General features: G+C 39.2%; 1 protein-coding gene across 1 annotated transcript in view; it reads left to right on the forward strand.

The window, feature by feature from the left end:
* The window catches only part of hmcn1 (hemicentin 1), a 169,073-nt gene that overhangs the window by 53,690 nt on the left and 89,194 nt on the right, over positions 1–26,189 (forward strand). Inside the window, exons 7-19 of the mRNA XM_030132214.1 lie at positions 2,700–2,820; positions 2,947–3,210; positions 3,559–3,703; positions 5,742–5,863; positions 11,746–12,015; positions 17,159–17,300; positions 17,454–17,581; positions 19,248–19,361; positions 19,474–19,632; positions 20,181–20,372; positions 20,466–20,561; positions 22,981–23,108; positions 23,211–23,355. Of these exons, the coding sequence (XP_029988074.1) occupies positions 2,700–2,820; positions 2,947–3,210; positions 3,559–3,703; positions 5,742–5,863; positions 11,746–12,015; positions 17,159–17,300; positions 17,454–17,581; positions 19,248–19,361; positions 19,474–19,632; positions 20,181–20,372; positions 20,466–20,561; positions 22,981–23,108; positions 23,211–23,355 (2,026 nt within the window). The remainder of the gene's footprint in view (positions 1–2,699; positions 2,821–2,946; positions 3,211–3,558; positions 3,704–5,741; positions 5,864–11,745; positions 12,016–17,158; positions 17,301–17,453; positions 17,582–19,247; positions 19,362–19,473; positions 19,633–20,180; positions 20,373–20,465; positions 20,562–22,980; positions 23,109–23,210; positions 23,356–26,189) is intronic.

Consider the following 26,189-nt stretch of genomic DNA (forward strand, 5'->3'; position numbering starts at 1 on the left):
TCCTATCACTTACTGCATCTTCTCCTGTTTCCTCATAAATCCTCCCACCAGCGCTTTAATCTCTAAAGCGCAGGAGAATCTGTCTCCTTGGTCCCTACACATCTTGTTTTTCTGTTCAACATCCTAAATGCTGCATTTTCCGATATCAGCCCCCCACAGTCCTGCTTGGGGGCTAAAAATATCTACTTATCTGTAGCCATGTTTTCCAGGATGTCCAAAGAAATGTGGGTAAATACTTTAGAGGGATTTTCCCCCCTTGGCCAGAAATGGCTGAAGGGATATTGTAATCCATTATTTATTTATTTTTGTATGTGTGTGTTTTTTGAGTCATTTTCATCTTGCTCTTTCTTGTTATGATGTCGCTCTTGTTGCGTCTGTTTTGTCTGATACATACAGCTGTGGTAAAAATTATTAGACCACCCTTGTTTTCTTCAATTTCTTGTTCATTTTAATGCCTGGTCCAACTAAAGGTCCATTTGTTTGGACAAATATAATGATAACAACAAAAACAGCTCATAGCAGTTTAATTTCAGAGCTGATATCTATCCATTTTCCTTGTTTTGTTGATAATCAAAACCCCTTAAGTTCTCACATCAATATCTATGGCATTGTACTGACAAAAACAGTGCTTTTAGACAGTCCATGTTTTCTTTTCTGTCTGTTTTGGTCACATGACACACACAGGAGTTAGGACTTGATTGCATCACCATTGTTTGTGATGACTTTTGATGGTCTAATAATTTTTTCCACGACTGTACAGACAAAGACCTAATTTGGAAGATCCAGTCAGAATATGTACTTTATATTGAGACCGTTGTCAAATTTGGAATTATAGGGGAATTTTACTCTGCGTGTAAACATAGTCATTGACAATTAATGTCAAGATCACCGACTAATATACACATGAAACATACAATCCAAATGCTAACCCATAGAAACACATAACTACCTATATTTCCTGCTACCAAAACTGTCTGATAGATTTTGCATAGTTTTTTGCTGTGTTGGGACTTTTACGTCTTGTTATGCCACTTCTGATATTTATTTGTGTGTGTGTGTGTGTGTATTTTGTGTCATTTTCATCTTGTCCTTTCTTGTTATGACATCACTCTTGTTGCGTCTGTTATGTCTGATACATATGTTCATCTTTTTTCATTTTAATTAGGAAACACATATTGTATTACTATTTTTTACTGAACTGATTATCTAATAAAAACAGTTTTGGTTCCTAACCTTAGATTTAAGACAGATTAGTAAGTCTAAAGCATTACGTATGGATCCAGCCCAGATCTAATTCTACTGAGTGAGGGTGTACCCTGGATTCAGGCTGGTCAGGCCGTCCTGGTGGGTGTGAAATTGGTGAATTCGTGGCTTTAATGACAGGGACTTTTCTTATCTTTAAGAGCATGGCCTTTGAAGAACTTCTCCACTAATTATAGCCTCATTTACACCCAACTAAAGACCTTGGACAGACACAAGACGATCAGACAGACATGATCTGATTCTACACAAGCTAGTAGATTGGTCTTAGTAGGCATGTATTATCTTTCATGTTTGTTGCATTAACATTTACTTTGTGTCCTTGTCTTACCTCTTTCAGTAGCTCTTTTTCTTATTCATCTGCCTGTACGTACTGTACTAGTTTTCTTTTCATAGAGAATTTTAAGTTTTATTTGTCTGACTGCTAAATTACATCCCTCAGCCTACATCATGAGTCAAAGTCTGTGACACAACACAAGTATTTCAGTACCTAAGGTGAGGAGTTTCCACCTCTTGCTAACCTATATTTCATTGTAATTACTTCGTCTCTTTTTCTGCAAGGCTTCAAAAGAGCTCAGTACGATGAAGAATACGTGAGCCATTAGCAACTCTGTGATTATAGCCTCGTATGTTTAATTAAAGCATAAATGTCAGACCGAATGGGTCATTTCTGAATTGTGGAGGTTTTTATAAGCTCAGTTATTTGACAGTCAGACTCGACTTACACAAAGTGGCTTGTCTATACACGTGGGGTTACAAAAGGCAGTTACACAATAATCGTATAGAGCCGTGTCTGTCATTTAGGCCCCTCAGTCCTGCTTTGATGCACTTCTTTTTTGTTTCCCTGAGGTCTATAAAACTCATTGTCATCATCATGGATTTAGCCAGCATCAACATGAACCAGAGCCTTAACACCATTAATTAAAAACTTTGCATGATTAAGGTTTTATCACTGGAAACAATGCATCTTCTCTGAAATCTGATCTCACTTTAAGTATTAAATACACGGTACAAATGTGCTTTCTGGTCATGCACTTCTAGTTTTCTGTATCTTCATCAGTGATTATGTGTAACATTAGCCTCTTATTAGTATGTTCTTATCTATCTATTCTTTTTATTGCAAGTAGCGGTAAAGTAAAAGCTACGTCAAGCGCTTTGTAAAGGTAGTTGTTGTTTATGATCATGTTTTAAGACAGAAATGAAAGAAATGTGTAAAAATAGACAAGGTATTTTCATTTTCCTGGTCAGACTTTGCAAACACCACCTTTATAACCTCTGTAAAACAGGGAATGCAGGGGCGAGACGAACAAACAAATAAATAAAGATATTGGCTACAGAGCAAAATGCATTTTAAATATTATTGTTGGCACAGAATTTTGCAATTTGTCTTCATTCTCATTTACATGCTTAAAGACTGCTTCCCTTTCTATCTGATTCAGACATCTAGTGAAGGAAGACATTCAGTTCGTATCTCAGGCCTCAGCACCATCGACTTCAGAGCCGGATTTTCCAGGAAACCCATGCTGGACTTCAAAAAAACCTCCAGTAGGCCAGTTCAAGGTCAGTAAGGCCATAAAATGTTAAAAAGAGGACACCACAGCTGTTGTATGTTTTCACTTTCACCTGTTGTCTTCACTTACATTTCCAAGGCAGCAAAGTACACAATGTGTTTTATCAATTTCCCAGGGATTCCCACCCACATCCTGCTCAACACCACTGGGCTTTCCCCTCCTGCTCGAGCTGACAGGCTGGAGCTTCTGTCAATCACAGGGAGTATCATCAAAACTTTGCCAATTCGCTACTACCCCGACCGGGAACCATACGGCCTCTGGAACATCACAGAGTTTGTCCCACCCAATGAAGCCTTTTTCCTACGAGTGACGGGTTACGACAAAGACGGTTTCCTGTTTCAGAGAGTGTCCAGTGTTTCCTATTCAAGTATTGTACCTGGTGAGTGATGCAGGTTGTCACTCCAGAGTTAAGAATTAAAGTTGAAAGCCCTGAAAATGGTCCAAAGTAAAGTAAGTAGCAAGCTTTCAAAATACAACACAGTGCTAAAAATTACAGCGGTTTTTAATATTCCTTTTGAAATTATACAAAAAAAGTATAAACTCACACTTCAGATGTCTGTGAGTTAACATCTTAAATCTAATGCTTAAGTTATCTAGAAAAAAATCCACTAACTGAAAACATATTTGAGCATCAGTACTGCATTGCTGTTTTGACTTGAGTAAATGATCTGAATAGTACTTTCACTACTACTCCTTGAGTGATTTTATGTCCATATCTGTCTTTTAGATGCTCCTAAGGTGATCATGCCCACCACAACTCATGGGTATTACCTTCAGAGAGGAGCTGTGAACTGCCAGGTCGAGAGCCTGATCCCCTTCACTTTACGCTTCAGCAGAGATGGAAGACGACTCGGGGTCGACCAGCTCTTCAGGTGAGCAGGGTTGGATCACATCAGGGACTGCGTATTGTGTACAGAAACCAACGCTATTTGTTAGAAGATCAAATGGCAGGGCTGGGTATCATGGCCAATTTCCATAATCAATTCCATTTCGATTCATAAGGTTCTGAATCGATTAATCACGAATCGATCCAGTATTGATTCGATTCGGTATTAATTGATTGATTCAGATTAATTTAGTGATATCAAAGTACAATTTTGAGTTGTAACCTGATTATTTGACAACCGCAGTCATACAACACATCAATACTGGGATCAATATTGATATTAGAAAGAAAAGAAATATGACATTTCAGCAGGAAGGAGCTGAATCTGCTCTGAAATAATGAACGGGACACAAACATTCCCGTGTTTCTACAGTGGCTCAGAACGGACTTCTTCATCAACTTTATTGTGTTTTATGGCTGGTGGCTTCTACTCACTGGGGGGGGGGGGGGGGGGTTTGCGCTCCGTGATTGTTGGTCGGAGCGAGGGGGATGCGTATGCTCCAGTCGGACATTGTCGCTTTACTCTTCCTCTAACTCCATACTCAGCCATAGGTGATCGTAAGGATCCAAGTTATTATTCCAAGAACGACCGGCTTCTGTGACTCACCTCGGAGAACGTCCGGGTGGCCAGTTCCTTCACACTGCAAGTTCCAGTTTGAGGCCGGGAGGAAACCCCTGGAAGGGAGGGGTTTTCCCCACCCTTCCTCCACCCTTCCTCCACCCTTCTTCTGCGTCTTTTCCGCGCCAGAGCCGTCGCGAGCGAGACCAAGACTTCAAGACGTTTTTCCCAGGGGTTCGCAAGACGGAGTCAGCCACGCTTCCATGTATTCCCGGTCCTGCTCTGAAAAATCGATCTCATCCACTATTAATCAATTATGCAAAATTAAAACGAATTAAAACAACCTAAGATCGATTAAATTGACTTTTTTTACCCAGCCCTATCAAATGGATTCAACATTATTCTCAGTGTAGATCAGGGGTCTTAAACTCACGGCCTGGGGGCCTGCGGGATGATATTTTGTGGCCCCCTACTTGACAGCAGAGTTTAGTGTTAGTGCAGCCCTCACGTAGTTCTCAAATGCACCTTTTTGCTCATGGAATTGAACTGAAAAATCTTTAATGTCCCCAAAGGGCAATTTGATTTGCAACAGAAGTATACATATCTCACATATCACCAAAACAATCAATCTCACATTATACAATGAATACAGTAAATAATTCCTCATAGTTAACGGTGCAGTGTTCCCAACAAGCTTGCCTACAGGCTATTTAAAAACTTAACGGCAGATGGGATAAATGATTTGAGATATCGGTTTGATTTGGCTCTGCAGGGGAAAGTGTACCTTCTGTTAGATGGAAGAAGCTGAAACTGCATGAAGAGGATGGAGAAGTCTTGCCACACTTTTATTTATTTTTATCATTTATGGGCTACCATATATAGTTTCGTGACAGCTTTTGGCAGCCTTTGTTGTCAACAGTTGTCAAGCTAGCTAACTGCGAAGTACCTGGGGAAGTATGAATGTTAGTCACTTAGTTGAAACATATTCTGGAGTGACACCAAGTGGATGGAAAATATATGCCATCACCCAGTTCCAGTCATGTCTCTCTCAAACCGTGCCGCCATCTGATGTGATTTCTCAACTAGACATAGTGAGTAGTATGCAAAATACCAGGGAGATGAGAGAAAGAATCAGGTCGCCAATCTGAAAAAATGTCAATTGAGTCAACAAGATTTATTCAAGAAAGCGAGCAAAGAGAATGAAGCAGCAGCCAAAGCTAGCTAGGTGGTGAGTGAGATGATTGCTGGAGCCGAAAAGCCATTCAAAGAAGGCAACTTCATCAAAAAGTGCATGTTACTAGCTGCGAGTAAAGTAAAGAAACCCTTTTTTTTGTGGAATACTTAATGCGGCCCAGCCTGACCCAGCCTCGACCCCCAGGTAAGTTGAGTTTGAGACCCCTGGTGTAGATAAAGGCACTCAAGGCTGTTTTTTTCATCTATATCTCCTTTGTCTCTTTTATTCCAGTGAGTCTGACAGAGCATCATTTGAGATAGCCCAGGTTTCTTTAAAGGACGAGGGATATTACGAGTGTATCGCTATCAGCAGCGCCGGGACAGGACGAGCGCGCACCTTCCTGGATGTGTCAGGTAAGCACACGACTAGGGATGTAACGATTACCGGTACAACGATAAACTGCAGTAAAATTCCCAACAGTCTGTATTACCATTTTAATTCAAATTATCATAATAAACGTGTTTGATTACTGCACTTTGAAAAGTCACGGTACCGCTCATTTCCTGGAGAAGCAACAGCATTCCAGGCGATAGAGAGAGAGCGAGAGAGAGAGAGAGAGAGAGAAAGAGATAGAGAGAGAGTGAGTCGCCGCTCCGGTGATCACGTGATTCATGTAAGCCTGAATTGTTCCAAATAAAACAAGAGCTCTCATGTTATTATATGGGACAACTGGCTGACGTTCTGTGACGCTGCTCTGTTATTGGCTGACGTTTTGTGACGCTGTGCTGTCATTGGCTTACGTTCTGTGACGCTGTGCTGTCATTGGCTGACGTTCTGTGACGCTGCGCTGTCATTGGCTGATGTTCTGTGACGCTGCGCTGTCATTGGCTGATGTTCTGTGACGCTGTGCTGTCATTGGCTGACGTTCGGTGACGCTGCGCTGTCATTGGCTGACGTTCTGTGACGCTGCGCTGTCATTGGCTGATGTTCTGTGACGCTGCGCTGTCATTGGCTGATGTTCTGTGACGCTGTGCTGTCATTGGCTGACGTTCGGTGACGCTGCGCTGTCATTGGCTGACATTCTGTGACGCTGCGCTGTCATTGGTGGACATTCTGTGACGCTGTGCTGTCATTGGCTGACGTTCTGTGATGCTGCGCTGTCATTGGCATTCTCTCTCTCTCTCTCTCTCTCTCTCTAAGGTGACATCTTTAATGCACATTTGTATGTTTTATGTTTACAGGTTAATATTTGAACGTTTCTACCAACAGAAAGTACATTATGCCTATTATTTTTATTCATTTATTTTTCAAAATACAACTTGGTTAAATTATTTCAGTGTGTGTATAAGTACTTTTCAAACATTTTGAGCACAATTTCAACAAGATTGCGTTAATAATGATCACCGTGATAATTTTTGTCACAATAACCGTGACATGAAATTTTCATATCGTAACACCCCTACACACAACATTGTCATCACTGGAAAAAAGAACAGGTTGGATATTGATTTGAAATGAAGTGTTCTCCCTGCTGAACATTAGACAAATACAAGCTGTCTGAAATGCTTGGCACGTTGACAGAGGTACTGATTTTGTCAATGACCTGTAATACTAAAGTTACGGTGGTTAGGTTAATTAAGAGTACACGGTGAGCCACTCTCCGTGACTGCATGTAATGAGCCAGGACAGTCAGACAGGAATGCATAGAGCTCAGGGTCTGGAAAGCATTAGGCTGTCAACAAGTGTAATTAGTTTGTGATGAATCTATTTGCAGAGCAGTGAACATTTTAAAGTATCATTGTCTTTAATGCCCTGTATCAACAACACTTAAAGGACACATATACATACAGGGTGCGATTTGTTGGGGGGATGGGGGGGATCAACCCCCCCTTTGGTTTTTAGATCCCTACTTCTGGGGGGGGGGGGGTTCTTACACTTATATCCTACATTACTGACACTGATGTTCACCTGACCCAAACTGTCAGCAATCTCAGAATTCATGAATGTCCCCATGCACTGGGGCACCATAAAGGGGGGGTAAATGTGACAAATTCACGGGGCCCAGTATTTGTGTGTCCAGTGGACACAGTTTAGAAGTTGTGAAAATTTCATGTAAGATCTGCTATATAATAGAGGAATAGAACCTGGAAGTTGGACGTTGAATGTATGTAAAGTTTCATTTTTAGTAGCTTACCGGCTGACAGGCTGTAAGCTATTGTCGTCATGTGGCATCCGTCGTCGTTGTCGTCGTCTGTCATCGTCGTTGTCTGTCGTTGTCTGTCGTCGTCTGTCGTTGTCTGTCATTGTCTGTCGTTGTCTGTCGTCCTCGTCTGTCGTCCGTTACAAAAATTTCAATCATCTTCTTCTCCGAAACTACAATTCCGATTGACTTCAAACTTGGTATACAGCTTCTGTATGATGATGTCATCAAAAGTTAGTGAAATTATTTGGATCTGGATCTGATTCTGGATTTGGTGCAACTTTGAAAAATGTCCCCATTATCAGAGATAGGAAGTGGATGGATGCAATAACTCAGTAAATGTAAATGATCTCCAGTGTAAATGTCTCCAGTCCAGCCCTGATGGGGAGATGACCCAAACATAATGTCCACATGCTGATCAGGATCTTCTTCTGGATCTGGAACTGACGCAAAATTTAACATGGGCTCTTATGGGGAAAAATTTTCAATCATCTTCTTCTCCCAAACTCCAGTTCTGATTGACTTCAAACTTGGTATACAGCTTCTGTATGAGGATGTCAACACAAGGGATTGAAATTAGTTCGATCTGGATCTGATTCTGGATTTGGTGCCACTTTGAAACATTTTCCCATTATAAGAGAAAGGAAGTAGATTGATCCAATAAATCAGTATCAATGATATCAAGTGTGAATTTGAATTTTTTACAGATCTGATTGGAATATGACCAAAACATGAACTATTTCTGTAATAGAATAAATACACAGAACTGGGGGAGAATAAATGGATCTGGATACATTTCCCAAAGCTTTGAATTTGGCCGGTAAGCTACAGGACCATTGGTCCGATTTTTGTTTCATGCCAGCGTACATCAGTTATGGACCACACCCAACTGGTGCCCCCCTCTGTTTTTTTGACAAATCACACCTTGTATACATGTACCAAATACCTTTTATGAAATGAAGTCTGAACTCTTTGCCATGCTCTATAGGCTTACACACACAAATACACACTGCTGCAGAACATATGTATGGAATACAAGCACTAGTTGATGTAGGACTTTTGTAAATTGTTTTAAAGGGCTGAAGGGTCTCCTGCTGGTAATCCCACGCAGAGACACTCCATGATGGCAGGGGTATTTCAACTTTATGGAAAATTTGACCCAGTCTTACAACATGATGTTGTAATCTGTGCCTCGGCTCAACCCTGTCATGTGGTTTATGGTACGGTTTTTGTGCTTGATTGGCAAAGCAATGGACTGTATCTATGAAGTAAGATGAGAACCGCTGTAAAACTGTTGATATGTTCCATGGTGTGTGCTAAAATACTGTATATAGAGTGAGTTTAGGTCAGTATACTGTGACTTTGGTGCACAGTTTCAATGTGAAAGTAGAGCTTGAACACATTTACTCACAGGTTTCCATACAGATATATTATTCATATCATGATACAGCTACGTTAGTGATGTAATGATGTAACCCTGTATGACCTACCATAGAGCGAATCTGCCAGAGCATATCTTTTTTTTGATCAAGATCTTTTTATTGAAGTTTTTGCAATATAATACAAGTGCAGTGCTGAATGGTCCTCACAAAAATCTGAAGTAAGCATGGATGTAAATCAATTGCAGCTAGCACCATAGAAAAAACCCCCAGAACAAAACAAAGCAAAACTGAGCAAACAACAGACTGAACATAAAATAATCCCTCCTCAGTCATTGCCAGTGCGTTAGACATAGTAAAGGATCACTATCACAACAGAGACCTGCACTAGGAGGAAGTACGGAGTGCCATTTTTTGGCGCATTTAAATTTTCTTTACATCAATACAACCCTTATATTGCAAATTTTCATAGTATTTTCTTGTAATATGTTCATACTAGCCACAGAAATTGCTATGAAGTGCAGTAAACCTCAGAAAAAAGACCCCCCCCCCTTTTTTTTTTTACATGTTGTTTTAAATACAGAGATGTCATAGTTGTGTCCCTCAAAGTTTCCAATGTGAAAAAAAGATGCACAAAATCCTTCCAAACCACAGGTAAAATGACTGTTGTGACCTGTTATTGCAGGCAGTGATACACAAGAGTATGACTGAATAGTTCGTGCTGAAAATGTGATTACATATACTAGAATTTAGGAAGTGCTCTGACAACCAGATCAGATATAATACATTTTTTGTTTTATGCACTTTTGTTATGGATATCTTCAAATCCATTAGTGGAAGGAAACAGCACTCTGAGACAGGTTGAATGTGTGATTTAAGGTGAACTCCTCCTTTGTATGTATAAAGAATTATTGCTGTATCTTATTTGGTAGCAATTCTATTGGCAACTAAATATGGATAAGCAAATTTATCTCCTGTAGATAAAAAAATAAAGGTTAAAGCCATCAGGATGTACTGGAGACATCTTGTAATTATTCATCTTTAACACTTAGAGCAAAAAATCCCTTTTTACCTATTTTGTAATCCTCTGTAGTACATTTACTCTTCAGTTCTTTTCAGTCACATCCTATCCATTATGACAAAACAGGTTCCAATACGGTCAGTTAAAGTTTCCCAGCCCATACGTTGTTTTCTAAAAGCTTCCTGTTCCATTGAATGCACTGGAGCTTCATTCAGTTGATGAATGTCAAGCAGTAGGTGGAGTGTAGAGAAAAAGAGAGTGAGATGGAGTTGAAAGATGAAAGATGCTTTGTGAAACTGAAGAGAGAGAGAGGGAGCCAGGCAGGGATCTGTGTAATGTATGAGCATAAGTCATTACTGTAACCTGCCTGCTGTGTTCACAGTCCAAAGGTGCAGAGGGGGCTTTGTTGGTCCAACTGGTAGCTCTTGTGACATCTTAAAAATTAGGTGAAACTAATCCTCCTCAGCAACAGCTCCAACCTTTGTTACCAGGCCAATTATACTCTTTAAAGGATGACAGGTCCCTGCGTTTTTCACTTGTGCACACAAATACACACATAATACCCATTCAGCTGCCAAATGGATGTCATCCTAATCCCAAGGAGCCCCGCTCAAATCCCCAGTATCCTCCTTCCACCAGAGCCAAAGCTTCTGCTACTCCTCCCTCGTCGTCCCTTTGTCTCTTCTCCTTCCATTCCCTTTTTCTCTGCTTGCCTCAGACTAACTTCTGACATTTGATTGACGACACTGTGATACTCAAGAGAAAGGACAGACAGAGAAAGAGGGAGGGGAATGCGACAACACAGGGAGGTCGCTCCAGCTGAATGGAGGATATCGTTTTGAGAACATGTCCATGACTGGACTTTTTTCTAAGATTAGTGGGGTTTTTTGCTCAAAGTTTTTTTTTATTGGTATTTATGCAGAATTTGTACAAACTGAATATGTTACACTCCTCACCCGTGCTCCATCAGAGCCCCACCCCTATAAAAAAAAATCTCACTGTACCATTTAGCAGGTTGGCTTTGATTCTGCATACAACCAAATATATTGTATACATTGTTTGCCTGTTGAAGTTATATACAAAATACACATAAAAACAAAGCAGATAAATTAAAGTAGTGAGGTATGGTGGGTTTGGAAAAAAAAAGAAAGAAAAAAAAAAGGGGGAAGAAATATTTAAATTATAAATGCAAATTGAGCAAAAGTGGTCCGTATGAGTCCTAAATTCTCTATAATAGAGGGTCAGTCTGACACAACATCAGTATGGGTGACATCCAGCTTCTCTATATGCATTAGAAAAAGTTTCCGTGTATCATAAAATTTCTGAGCACACCCTCTTGTAGATTAGTGGATCTTTTCTAGTGTCAAGTAGTGTCAGGTGGTGTAAAATATCTGTCCATTTTCCATGATTTTCTTGATAATAACCAAATCACTTCAGTTCTTACATCAGTATCTATGGCATTGTAGTGCCAAAAACAGTGCTTTTATTCATTCCATGTTTTCTTTTCTGTCTGTTTTAGTCACATGACACACACAGGAGTTAGTACTTGATTGCATAACTATTGTTTTTGATGACTTTTGATGGTCTAATCATTTTTTCTGCGACTGTAATTGTCAGTAAATGTTGGTCTGCATTGTTGTAAAGGTTTGCTTTCTTCATGATGTCGAGTTTCTGCCCACTTATCTCGTTCTGCAGAACCACCTCCAGGTATCACAACTCAGGGCAATGTAACCGCCTCCCCCGGCTCCAACGCCGTCCTCACCTGCCACGTTGTGAGCACTGTCACCTTCAACCTCACGTGGCTGAGAGGAGGTCACGACCCCCGCCTGGACCACCGGGTGCAGATCCTGTCCAACCTGTCACTACAAGTGTCCGCTGTGAGTCCAGACCACTCAGGCTGGTACGAATGCATCGCTGCCAATGAGGGAGGGTTGACGGCAGAGCGGATCTACCTCACTGTACAAGGTGAGAAGTGTGTGTTTATGTGTGAAATACAGCTTTGTGGTTTTATCTAACTGATGTGTAAGAAGTTGTATTGTTAACAGACTGTTTAGAGTTTACAAACTGACTGTTTTAAGTGGCTTGCAGTTCTCTGAATGTGTTAAATTCAGTTCCTGGTTAATGTACAGTGTATGTGCTTGACGTTGGTATGTGTGCCTGTGTCTTCTGGATGATTTACACCGTCAAGGAACAAGACTTTTGGCAAACGGGGCCTCCTTCCCAAATACAAGACCGTCTCCCAAGTGACCCCACCCTTCCTCCCTGTCATGCTACCTATAATTCACAGTAATTCGTTATGGGACGTGTGAAAATTATTTATGCCTGACTCTCAGGCAGGGCTACAGTAGAGTTTTCCATCTCTCGACAGCTCTAATAGACCTGTTTCTCACACCTCATTGAAAGTGAATCAGGAACATGTTGTGCAAATGGAGAGTATCGCTGGCTATCTGGCTAGCAGCACAGAGCACAGGTCAGGAAATGACAACATAAAACAGCCACACAAACCTGCCATCCGTAGATGATTATATCCAGAACTTAGGAGAATGTATAGAGTTATGATAGAGCAACAAGTAAGACAAATAGTGTTGTTTTCATCCTATATTCCTCCAATCTGTTTAAATGAACATCTTGTACTGTGTAGACTCTCAGTTAACTTAAAGACCATATGCTGCTTTCTTTAGCTTAAATTCCACCTAGTGTGTCCTGCCAGGATTCGATGCATTAAAGTGCAGTGTGTAGGATTTAGAGGGATCTTTCTTTATGAAGGGAATGTAACTATCAAAGCATGGAAACTACAATTGTTGCATTATATTTAACGTATAAAGAGCCTTTATTACTGCCTATATTACACTGCCATGGTTCTACTATAGCTTTGAACAGTCGGGTCAGTTGTTACCCTAGCAGTGAGGTGAGGACCGTTAGTTGCTAAAGCAAAAGAAAAGCAGATATCAGATAAAAACAGTTCTATTTAGTACTGATATTCCAAACTCTCCAGTAGAGCAAAGTCACAGAACACACTGAAGCCACAAATGAATCAACTGTTTGTATCCACAGACTGTATTACTCATTGAATAAAATATAAAGCTCATTGTTTAAACACATCTGTATTATGGTATTATCAAATTTTCTTCTGCAAACTAAAACTCATAGATGCTTATTTTTGCAGTTGCTCAAGATAACACTCTCATAGATCTTCACATTCTACATCAGCTGATAGTTTGCATTATAGCTCTGTTAGCTTAGCTGTGTTTTTAGACTGAAAACAGCCATAGTAAAACACAAATCACCTCTGTTTTCTGTACGGTTTGTGTTGTCAGTAGCTAAAATAAAGATCTGTTTGGAATCCAACAAACAAGGTCAGAACTGTCACAGTTTAGTCTGAACCGTGGATCAACAAACGGCAACTTAGCAAAGATAAGAACATCACATCATAACTTTATACCTTCATAAGCCTCATAATCAAACTCAGCTGTGTAGAGGAAACGCTGTCATTTCAGCATCAAACTCCATTCTTTTCATTTACAGCTGTGTCCAGTGGAGAAAACAACAACAGTGCTTCTAGCTTCTCCCACTTGGCCAATTTATTTGGCTCTAAAAGTTGTTTCGTAATGGTTCTCATCCCATCAGGCCACTTTCTGATGATTTGTTCAAAGGCGCCATAGCATTAGTTTTCCTCATCATTCCAATAAATTCAGTTAATATACAGGGTGGGGAAGCAAAATGTACAATATTTTGAGGCAGGGATTGAAAGACAGTGTATGACCAATTAATTTATTGAAAGTCATGAGAATTTATTTGCCACAAGAAAATGTCCATAATAGAAAATGTTTTTATTCTATGTGTCCTCCTTCTTTCTCAATAACTGCCTTCACACGCTTCCTGAAACTTGCGCAAGTGTTCCTCAAATATTGGGGTGACAACTTCTCCCATTCTTCTTTAATAGTATCTTCCAGACTTTCTGGTAATAGTTTTGCTCATAGTCATTCTCTTCTTTCCATTCTAAACAGTCTTTATGGACACTCCAACTATTTTTGAAATCTCCTTTGGTGTGACGAGTGCATTCAGCAAATCACACACTCTTTGACGTTTGCTTTCCTGATTACTCATATGGGCAAAAGTTTGTGAAAAGGAATGGATAATAGTGTTAGGTATGATTATGACATCAGTATATGTTTGGGTTCAAAACAATTGACGTAGTGTCTGCTGAGAAAAAACAACTAAATGTTCAGTGTACATTTTGCTTCCCCACCCTGTATCTACAATACAATACATTTGCATCTTTAGCATACCTTCAGAGCTTTTTATTCTGAATACTCCAATGATTATTTTAGGTCCAATAGGACAAATACTACACATAGCTCTTTAACACCACTGTTGCAGACAGATTTGTGGTGAAACTCTGACATGTAATTCATCTCAGTGAATGATTTTTAGTATAAACACACTCTTAACATTTCTTTGTTCTTATTCTTCATTCTTTAATTTCTTCTTCTTCTTTGCTTTTGTTTTGTCCATGGCTCATCGCTTTACTCCCTCAAACAGCTGTGAGCATGTCCTGAGGGTTTCCTAATTACCCCCTGGTCAGTCCCATCCTAGTTATTAGCCTCACTTTGAAGTGAGTCAGGTCTGCTGACACCTTACAACACTTGGAAGAAACAGAGTGAAACCAAGAGAATATTTACACTAAACTGACAAAGTCACCTTTTTTTAACTCTTTGTTTTGGCCTTTTGTTCATATTAATCTGTGAGTTTTCTTTTTCTTTCTTTCTTTCTTTCTTTCTTTCTTTCTTTCTTTCTTCTTTCTTTCTTTCTTTCTTTCTTTCTTTCTTTCTTTCTTTCTTTCTTATCAAACTCTACAAGCTGTTACACTCATGTGTTTGATACTTTACCTTTGCAATTTTAAAGATGAATTTGATCAGTGTTTAAGTGCAGCAGGAATTTCATCTTATGTCAGACAGAAAAAATGAAAAACCTGGAAGACATGAAAAAAAGCAAGTGGTGGAGTAGTGATGTTGGATGCAATGTGAGAGGGAGTAAAGACAGGTAAGAAAGGGAGGAAGAGGGAAGGAAAGATGGAGCAGGTGACGAAGAGCATGTTAAAGACGTGGTTTTTCCCAACACATTAAAGCTGCTGCTGAGTCAGAACCAAAGAATGCGCCTTCGCTCTGAGGATCCTCCTTGTTCCTGACCTCAGAGGTGTACCCCCCCCCCAGGGCAGGTACACCAATGGGAAGTGAGCCAAGACCTGGGCTGGGCTGTAAACACAACGGGTCTTAAACATTCGGGAACTTACAGTGTTTTACGCCCTTAATTTTGACCTCACGTGGGTCACCTGATCAGCTGTGCATGGCCTCAGGCGCCGCTAAGTGTAAGATCAATACGATCGCAAGTTCAAGTTTTTCAAATTGTTTCACAGTGTGGTTGTAATTTATCAGAAGTGTATCTGCGCTGCTGTCAGTTCTACATCTGGTAAATGTGCTGTATATCTTTCAAAATGTGGCATCAGTGATGATTGAAGTTGAAAATTCTATACATTCCTTCACACCTGATATATTAAATTTGTGTTTGTCTATTCACCCTTTTGAACTTTTACGTGTTTTACCCTGGATCACCCCACTGCTCAACCATCACCACCCCAAACACTCCCTATTTTATAGATGGCACGCAAAGAATGATAAGTTTACTCTGTTTCCTCTGATCGCAGGAGTCAACAAATCTCTCTCTGGCATCTCTACATGACAATTAAAATGATGTTGTTATGTGACATGACACAAAAATATTTTTCACGTTTCATGCACCAGAAGTTGGAGAGGTCAGAAACTAGCTATTAGAATAAAATGGAAAAAAATACACCCACGAGAGATGAGTTCAGCTTCATAAATCATTTGGAAAGACTCTCCAGATTCTGCAGTCTGGATTCAATATTCTTCCTCATTGTTTTACCAATAAGAGGAAATTATAGTGAAAGGTATATGCTTTGAAACAGTCTGAGTGGGAGTAAGGGCCACGACTCTACCTGACTCAGTGACGATAAAAGTTAATGTTCTCTAACATTTTGTGGCAAGGCTGAATTCATAAACGGCTATGAAAGGAGTCAGTTATTTGTATGTAAATGTACTAAGATCAACAGGAACGCCTTTATGTGATATCTGTTACCACGTACTTAGAATAAGCCAATTTAATCCCAAATAATGTCAATTTTTTTTCACTGAGGCACTAAATTACAAATACTTTTTTTTTAGAATTCAAGTTTTTATTGGAGTTTTCACTTGGTACATGACAATCATACAATATTGCTTAGTGTTAACGAACAGGGCTCTTATACATAAATTAAAAGTATCAAAAATGCTTCATACGTATACTTTTTGATCATTGAGCCCATTTATATGACCAGGAAATTCTAATAACTGGGAGTTATCAGATAATTGTAATAATCAGATGTAATGTGTTTACATGTACTTCAGAAATGCAATAAAAACCCTGGTTTAGATGTTTCAGTCCATTATTGGATTTCTTTCTGAGTATGTGCATTCATAGTGATCATAGACTTAAACTTCCTATCATTGTCTTCTGTTCGTGTTTTACTACGTCACTTCTTTTTTGTATAATTTAATTGTTATTACCTGGGGCGCTGCTACCAATTTTGGACCCCCTGGAAGGTAAACATTGTGGGCCCTTCAGAAAATAAATTATCTATACATCTGTTGTCGGAAGGGGGGGCAGAGCTTGCACCAAATTTTCACAATTTCTAACCCATATCCACTGGGCCCCTTGCAAATGCAAGGCCCCATGAATTTGTCATGTTTACCCCTCCTTTATGGCACCCCAGGTTATTACACATGCACAGATGTACAGAAATGAAATAAATCAGATTAACCCGTATACATGCATGAAGACTAGTATTGGGGAGAAATCCAGATGTGTTAATCCGATTTCTTATAATCAGATTACTGCTGTTATCTGATAAATCATATCAGATTATGCTGTTTACATCATTACTAGAATAATCTCACTTTTATTGTGCATGTAAACAGGCTCAGTGTCATGTTATCTGATGGGGTATCACCATTTGATATTTTTTATTTTGCCCAACTATGTTTTCCTCCAGAGGTGCCCAGAGTGTCAGTGCAGCCCAGAAACCAGACTTTTACGACAGGAGAAGAAGTGAGAATCAAGTGTTCTGCCAGCGGTTACCCTCCTCCACGCCTGCTCTGGACCCACAACGACATGTTCATCATGGCCTCCAGCAGGTGAGTCCTTCTCCTTTTACATATATAAATTAGGACTTGTATTAATAATAAACCAAGTTTTCAACCATGATGTAAAACATTTGCAGAGTCCTATAATATTTGATTTGTAGTGCATTAAACATTGAAATTGAGTGATAAATATTTCTTTTACAGACACAGAATGACTCCTGATGGTACGCTGATTATAAAAAACACACAACAGAAGGATGGAGGAGTTTATGGCTGTTTGGGCAGCAACCAGGCCGGAACAGACACTATGACCTCCATCCTCACTTACATTGGTGAGTGTCACATTTATTTTATTATTTTTAACCCTTATTTAATCAGGAGACTCCTTTGAGATCTATACATATTTTTTTGAGGGAGAACATAGTAAGTAAGTAAGTAAAGTTTATTTATAAAGTGCTTTTCACAGATAAAAACCACAAAGTGCTGTACATAAAATGGATACAATAAAACAACCTAAGAATAATTACATAAAACAAAGAAAAAGGATAAATCCATCAACCAAAAGCTTTCCTAAATAAAAAAGTCTTGAGCTGCTTTTTGAAAGAGTCCACGGAGTTGACCACACGTAGGGACAGGGGCAGGTCATTCCCGAGTCTGGGGGCCACAGCCTAAAAGGACAGGACTCCCCGGGTTTTAAAATGAGTCTTTGGGACCTTCAGCACACTGTGGCCGGAAGACATAAGGGTGCGCCCTGAGGGGTAGGGGCGCAACAAGTCACTGACACTAGGCGCTTTTCCACTGGACATCTGCGCAAAACTTTACCGATATTTATTAAATGTCGAAAAAACAGAAGTGCGTGATGTCCATTTTTCCATTAAATCACAAATGCAATGATTTGTTTATTTATTATCGCGAGATGACATGAGAAGTTATTCTGTAAACATGGTGACAAATGTAAATATCACATTGATTTACAGATATATTCATTATTATTATATATTACCTCTCTATCCCCTCCTTAATTAAAAAATGACTGGGTTCCCTGGTGTGTCCACACATACTGCACCATGTTTCTTTTAAAACTTTTCTTCTTTGCTTGTTGTAACATCCGTTTTTTTTTTTTTTTTATTCACGTGACTCTAGTTGCAGACAAAAGTCTTTCCATTATAGTTTTGCATAATATACCATTTGCGGTACACCTGAAAAACCATCTCTTGTCAGTGCAGAAACTTTTAATTGAAAAACAAGAGTTTTGGTGAAATTGTTGTTTTTTCATCAGGCAAATTTTCATGTGCAAGTTATATTCACACAATTTGAGGGTCAATGGAAAAGCGACTACTGACACAAAATCATACAAATAAAAACAGATGCTCCCATGCACACACATGCGTGTTCACTTGCAAACATCAACTATGTGTCCTCAAAGACCTAAACATCGTCTGATGACTAAAATAATCTACTGATCTAAATGTTTTATAAGTTCTTCACTAATCCTATTGATGCATTAAAATTATTCAGGTAAATAGCAGTTTCTCAGCTTTTCATCATCTTCAGATCAGAAACACCGTCATCTTCTGCAACATTTATTCACCAGTAAAACCCACATGGTTTGATAAATGACAGTGGATGTAGACACTTGTTTTTATGTTCAGGTCATGATGTGATTTGCTGAAAAAAGTCACGTTTGCTTCAATCTTCTGTCCTATTATATAGTAACTTTTGAATTTACTCTGAGGTTTTATGAACATCTACATGATCAATAAATTAAATATTGAAAAATGTCTGATTTTCACTTGAAAACGCAAAATATAGAGTATTATATCCTTATAAATTGTGATGCATCACTTAGAAAAGAGTACATGTAGAGAATTAATGTGGAAGTCCCCATAAAAATACCTCTGGGTCTTTGAGGTTTCAATGACTTGAATCAAAGAGTCTCCATCTAGCGTAGTTGAATTTTGCCTCCTTCATTATAAAAAACACAATGTCCTTTCTCAGAATCTCCTGTGGTGACGGTGGCATTGAGTGAACTTCTCATCGGTATTGGGGAAACCACCATCATGGCCTGTTCATCATCTGGAGTCCCCCAACCTGAGATCTGGTGGTACAAAGGTAACACCTCAGTTACAAATGCATGCACATTTAGGTCTATTAAAGCCTGATACTCAGACATCATAGACCAAACAAACCCTCAGAACTGAGCTGACTGTTGTTCATTTACCAGGTGATCTCCAGCTGCAGCCTTCATCTGTACTGGATATAAACAGACTGGAGGGGACGCTGACCATCAAGAAGACCCTGGACACTGATGCTGGGGAATACACCTGTGTGGCTGTAAACACTGCCGGCACGTCATCAGGGAAGATCTCCTTAGATGTAGGAGGTGAGAGTTTTAATTAATGTAAAGGCCATTTGTGATTTGTTAATGTGAAAAACACTTCCATTTATTATATACGTTTAGTATTTATACCTACATTAATACCTCATTAAACCATCAGTTTCCATTTATGTGTAAATTTTGCATTGCACCCAATTTTTCTTTTTCTCATGGTACAATCTATATTTGTTTTATTTTTTTACTAATAGAGTATTTTACACTTTTTAAAAAATCTTGTTACTGTCTTCTTACTTGCTATATTGTTATCTTATCCTACCTTATCTGGGTTTTTTTTTTTTTCTTGTTTGTTTGTTTGTTTTTTTAATGTTTTTTTATATGGACCTCTAAGTCTGAAATAAATATTGATTGCCTGATTATCTTATCTTATCTTATCTTATATAGTTTTTCTACTATTAATGGGATCGTCTTTACATCATGTCCTCTCTTTTCATTTTTCTGTCTTATTTTCTTTTCTTTTATACTGCAATATGTAACATTGTCCAGAAAAGTGACAAATAGTTTCTCATTATTACTCTTCAACCCTAACCCTCCAGATGTCCCCACGTTTTCACGGGAACCATCAGACTTGGCCATGGACATCGGCTCTAATGTGACCCTGCCATGCCAGGCCCAGGGCCATCCTGAACCACAGCTCACCTGGAGGAGAGACGACGGAGTCCCTCTATTCAACAGACCCCGTCTACACGGAGTTATCACACAGAGCAAAGGGAATCTACATATCACCAGTGAGTCCATAGAGGAATACACATACACAGTACATGTTACACTCATAATGTAAATGCTCTGGACTTACACATGGATGTCTGTCTTCCTGTCAGATCTGTGGGTGGATGATGAGGCTGTGTACATCTGTGAAGCTCAAAACCACTTTGGTAGAATTCAGAGTGCGGCCAGAGTCACAGTGACTGGACTGGGTAAGTGTAGAATACAGAACAGTGTCATATGCTCTCTGTTTGAATATAGTTTTTAGTTTTGGTTCTTCTTACCGCACGAAAAATGTTTAAATTTGTATGTAGTGTAAGTATTTTGGAAGAAAAGAGCCTGTTCACACTTTAAACGCAGATCGTAGTAATGGAAAATATGGATGGATGGATGGATGGATGGATTGTACTTGAAAGGCTTATCACTTTTATATGTTTTTATTTTATCTAACCTGCACAGGAAGTATAAAGCTTCAGTATTGTATAATCATTGGGTGAAACACGATTACCTTTCAGCGTATCATAATTCAAAGAAACAAGACACATGAATTCTGCCTCCTTCTTTGGGTCTGTAGAAAATACAGATTAGGTGTTTTTACCCAGAATATGTGACAGTTGTAATTACCAGTCTACTCCAGCTCTACACTGCAGCTCAATACAGAAGCTGGAAAGGCGTCATCTCTTTTCCATATTGAAATTTAATCTTTTGCATTTGTCTGAGAGGAGAGGCTGAAGAGGGAATTCCCTTAATTTCATATCCTGCAGCTTTAATTATTTCATACCAAAATCAACTCTGTTTACCCATCGCTCTAGAAGTCAGATGGTTTTGTTGCAGCCGTTCTTTATATTTCTGTTACAGAAAATGAAAAGCAAATCCACACCCTACTGTAGCTCCTGTGCAAAAATGAATTCCAGCTGTAATGTTTCAAGCAGTGCTCCTCTTCAGGCCTCACTTTTTATTATCCAACACCCAGTAAGGCTACCTAAATATGGGGATCTGCAGATTTTGATGCCTGTTGTATTTCTAATGTGTCACATAGCTGAGGTAGATAGGTAGATCTACAGTGAAAAACAAAGATACACATCTAACAGTATTTTTGTTTGTTTTGGAGTACTTTTGCATAATGTGATTTTGCAAAACTGGGTCAAGGTCTTTTTCAGGTTTGGAATAACATAACATGTGTTTACAAATGCAAACAACACAATAAAATCCTAACTGGGATAATTCAGTCCATTTAAATGCCTTAAATGCTGTTATAAAGACTTGTGGACCACAGAATAAAGCTCACCCACACAAACCATCACATAACCGTACCTCCCTGTAAATAATGTTTCACTACTTTTTCACTTAAAACGCACACCCCTGTTTGTGTGTTTGTTTCTGTTTCTGAGTTTACATGTGAGTGTGAGTTCATTAGCACATTTCAGTGGTTGTGTTTGAACACATGTGCCTTGTTAACAGTGTTACTGTTTCACTGTTCCTCTACAGTGGAAGCACACTGAGCGCTTCTATGTGGGCCAAAGGTCAGAAAGTGCACACACCCACCCCTGTTACTGCCCCACAGCCCCGTTTCCCCACTGACACAGCCTCCCCACGAGACACACACACCCAACGCGGTAGCACATGTCAGCCAGTTCAGAGCTGTTAAGATGATAACTGTGGTGTCTCCACAACAGCCTTTTCCATGGATTTGTTGTTGGTTGTGTGTGTTTCCAGTCAGGGTGGTCATCACATTATCCTGACCCACACCCTGTTGTCTGGCTCATACAGATGACATCATTGTCAGTGTTGCGTGTTTGTTGTTGTGTTGAATCATATAAATGTGATGGGATGGGATGTGATATAAATGTGTTTTTAATGTGTTTACAGCAGGGCTCTCAAACATGCGGCCCGGTGGCCAAAACCGGCCCGCCAAAAGGTCTGATCTGGCCCACGGGATGAATTTGCAAAGTGCAAAAATTACACTGAAGATATTAACAACTAGAAAAGCACTTGGAGAGCGCAGACCTCCACCAAGGCAGATCAGCCCCTCCCCCCGATCATCACCAAAATTTAATCATTTGTTCCTTGTGCCAGTATTAACATTTCCTGAAAATTTCATCAAAATCCTTCCGTAACTTTTTGAGTTATCTTGCTAACAGACAGACAAATAAACAGACAAACCCCAATGAAAACATAACCTCCGCCGTTCTTTGGCAGAGGTTATCAAGGATGTCAAACTCATTTTAGTTCAGGTTCCACATACAGACCAATATGATCTAAAGTTAAATAATAACATAATAACCTATAAATAGTGACAACTCCATTTTTCTTAGCACTTCTAGGTTCAACTGGACTAGTTTTGCTCTTTTGAAGCAATAATTGTGATCCATTGGTCCTTTGTTGGTGGTTCTGTCTTTCCCCAGTTCCTTGTAAAAGCCACTAAAAGCACCTTAACCAAGTATATGTCGTTTCCCACTACACTTCCATCAGACAAGTTGCACACATACAGTCCATCACAGCACATTGGAATCTCATACCCCATTATTTGTTGTAGCACTCCATCCAACAGTACTTACTTTTACAGCTCCATGCTGTGTTGAGTGTTCTCGGTCATTTTCTGTTGTGTAACTGTTTACATGTTGTCTGCAGTTTCACCGGTCATTGCGGTGAGTCCAGCTGTTCTCAGTGTGGTCAAGGATCAACAGGTCACTTTGCCATGTGTCCTGCTTGCTGGGAATCCACTGCCTGAGCGACAGTGGTTACATAACTACGGCCTGGTGAGGACACAGACACACAGCAAACACTAAAGAATAAAACGATTTCATTCTGCTGTAGATGAACAACCATGACTTAAACCTATTCTATCTGTGATGTGTCAGGTGACCTCAGACCAGTATTTGACAGTGAGGAGAGACGGGAGTTTGCATATTGACAGAGTTCGATTGGACGACGCCGGTGACTACACTTGTTTGGCTGAGAACGTTGTTGGAGCCACCAACCACACCACAACTGTCAATGTCTATGGTAATGTGTGCTAAACAGATGTCTATACTTCATGCATACATGGACACATGCACAAACGTTGATCCTTTGTAGCTCACCGGTCATGAGTTATTGTGAAGGCACTTTGTCCCGCGTTTGGGTCGTTTTCGTCTGCCTCGTCGTTGTCTTCATTAGCGATTCCTTCAAACATTTTCTCCAACTAAACTGCTGGTCAAATTCATTACAAATTTTAGATGTAGCTTCCTTGGGACAATGTCTACAAAGATTGTGCACAGTTTTTGAATTTTTGATGAATTTTTGAAATATAAAAAATTTGCCTTTACTTATAATGGTCTATATTTTGATGGCTTATAAAATGGAAATGGTTAGAGATATCATTATAGTGACTATTCTTTAATCAGTTGCATTATCCTCAAGTCAGAGTGCCACCCACTTCTTTTTTTTAATTCTCTTTTTATTGAAAGAAGTTAGGTTTTTACAAACATTAAAAATTTTGACAGATACACAAACTATATACATCCAGAGAGTAGGTGTAAAAAACAAAACTATTTACAGCAGCTCATTATTTTCTTGGCATGCAGGATTTCAGACTAAAGAATCAGTATATAAATAAATAAATAAAAAACACAAAACCATATTTCCTTCAGTTAGAGGATTTTGAGTCCATATTCATGCAGTCATCTCAGCAAAATCAGGTCTCAAACACCTCACATATCTCACCCATCCCTCCCAGTATTGCACAAAAGAATCCATCTTCAGATTTACAGTAAAGGTTTTTCTTTCCATCCTATAAATTCCCATGATTATGTCTATCCATTTATTTATTGTCGGTTCTTCGTGAGTACCACCCACTTCTGTTGGGAGATTGGTCTCCTGCATCCAGACCACAGGACTCTATCATAGCGGCAGAACCTGACAACCTCACAAATTCAAGTTGCTCTTGATTCTCGATAGAACATGCCAGTGAGATACAGGTCCATTGGTCCTATTTTCAACTAGTGAATGAGCTCTAGCAAGATCCATACTTGGAAAGAAAGAAAAACAGTCAATATGGTTATTTCTCCTGACTGTAGCTATGACTGTTTTCAGATGTGGGAAGTAACAAAGTATAAGTACTTTGCTTCTGTACTTAAGTAGATTTTTTAGGTATCTGTACTTCAGTATTTATTTTTCTAGCAACTTTTTACTTTTGCTCCCTATATTTTTGCATAAATATCTGTACTTTATACTCCTTACCTTCTCAGAATAGGCTTGTTACTTTTTCAAACTAAATGGATGTGACAGTACGGAACATACGTCACTTCAGTCGGAAAATCAGTGGCACAGAGAAGGAGCACAGGCTGTGACCAGGGTCAGTACCACAGTCCTGCACAGGGTCAGTACCACAGTCCTGCACGGGTCCACTTTTTTCCACACTTTTCTGCCCGTACCCGCAAAGCTGAGTATTGTGACCCAACCCATGATTAAACACATTGTCTACACAGTAACTCACTTTTAAGGGTTTTATTTTTGGTTAAAGTGCACGTCATCAATAAATCTGTAATATGTGCTGCTCAATGACGTCTGTGGGTGGATATTAACAGAGGTGAAGCTCACTTCAAAATAAAACAAACTGGCTGTGGATCAACCATGGTCAAATTAGATGATCATCATCATTAAATGTCCTGAAATTTATTTTCATTCTTGAATCTTCTTTTATTTTTTCACTTCCTTGCCTGCTACTCGCCCACATTTTGCTTAATTTTACTTGTGAAAATTCTTATAATTTTTTTTTCCGTCCTCAAATGTTTTTGCGTGTTACCTGTCAGGTACCAGACCCGGTGCAGGACTCTGGTCAGTACCATTCACTGTGGAATTAGAAAACGGAAACTTTTATGATTTTGCCTGGTTAAATAAGTATTGTTTCATTCATAGCAAAAAATGCAGTTTTACTTTTTACTTTTGTACTTTTTTACAATTGAGAAGTTGTACTTTTTAATTTTTTCTTTAGTAAAGTTATTAGAATTAGTACTTCTACTTTTATTTGACACGAGTAGCTGTACTTCTACTTAAGTACAGGATGTGAGTACTTTTGCCACCTTAGACTATTTTTAATGAATTTATGATCCCATGAAATATACCTTTTTATACACTGTTACTCAGTTTTGCCACAGTATCTTGCGTGTCAGTCGGTGCTTTGGTAAAATAAATTTTACCTTAAATGCTAGTTATGTCTATCAGATAAAAGGGTGTAGAGTGAAGAAAAGATCCCTAGAGTTCATGATTACAGTTTGCTATAATAGGTAACAGTGTTCCAAAAAAGAGGCAACAAGGATGTATGAAAAGTCAAAACGCCTCTTTGCGTATAATCCTTTGTGAGATTTATTCCACATATACAGTACCTTCTTTCTTCTCTCTCTCCCTGTAGTTTTTCTGCCCTCCATATATATGTACACACACACACACACATATATATATATATATATATATATATATATATATATATATATATATGCTTTTGCTGTTGAGGACCCTTAACCCAATGAATAGGATTATCTCTGACGATGCATTAAAACCAGGAACAGCTGAGGGTACTGGCAGAGTTTGGCATGGAGTCAAGGGGGAAATATGTTCTTCATTTATACTGAAGTCAGATGGTGCCAGATTCTGCCATCACATAGGATCTGATCACAGCGTGTATGTAAAAGGCCTCAGCTCTTGAAATTAGGTCAGTTTCTAGAAAGTACGTACATATAGAATAGATTGTTAAGGCTGTTTAGGTCATTGTGCAGTTGAGAAAGCTACAGAAGATGTCTATTGAGGGTACATAATGTGAAACACACATAGAAGACCACCGTGAAACAGTTTATGTCAGT

The sequence above is a fragment of the Sphaeramia orbicularis genome, chromosome 4 (genome assembly GCF_902148855.1).
Source record: "Sphaeramia orbicularis chromosome 4, fSphaOr1.1, whole genome shotgun sequence".
In the NCBI taxonomy this organism is placed as follows: Eukaryota; Metazoa; Chordata; class Actinopteri; order Kurtiformes; family Apogonidae; genus Sphaeramia; species Sphaeramia orbicularis.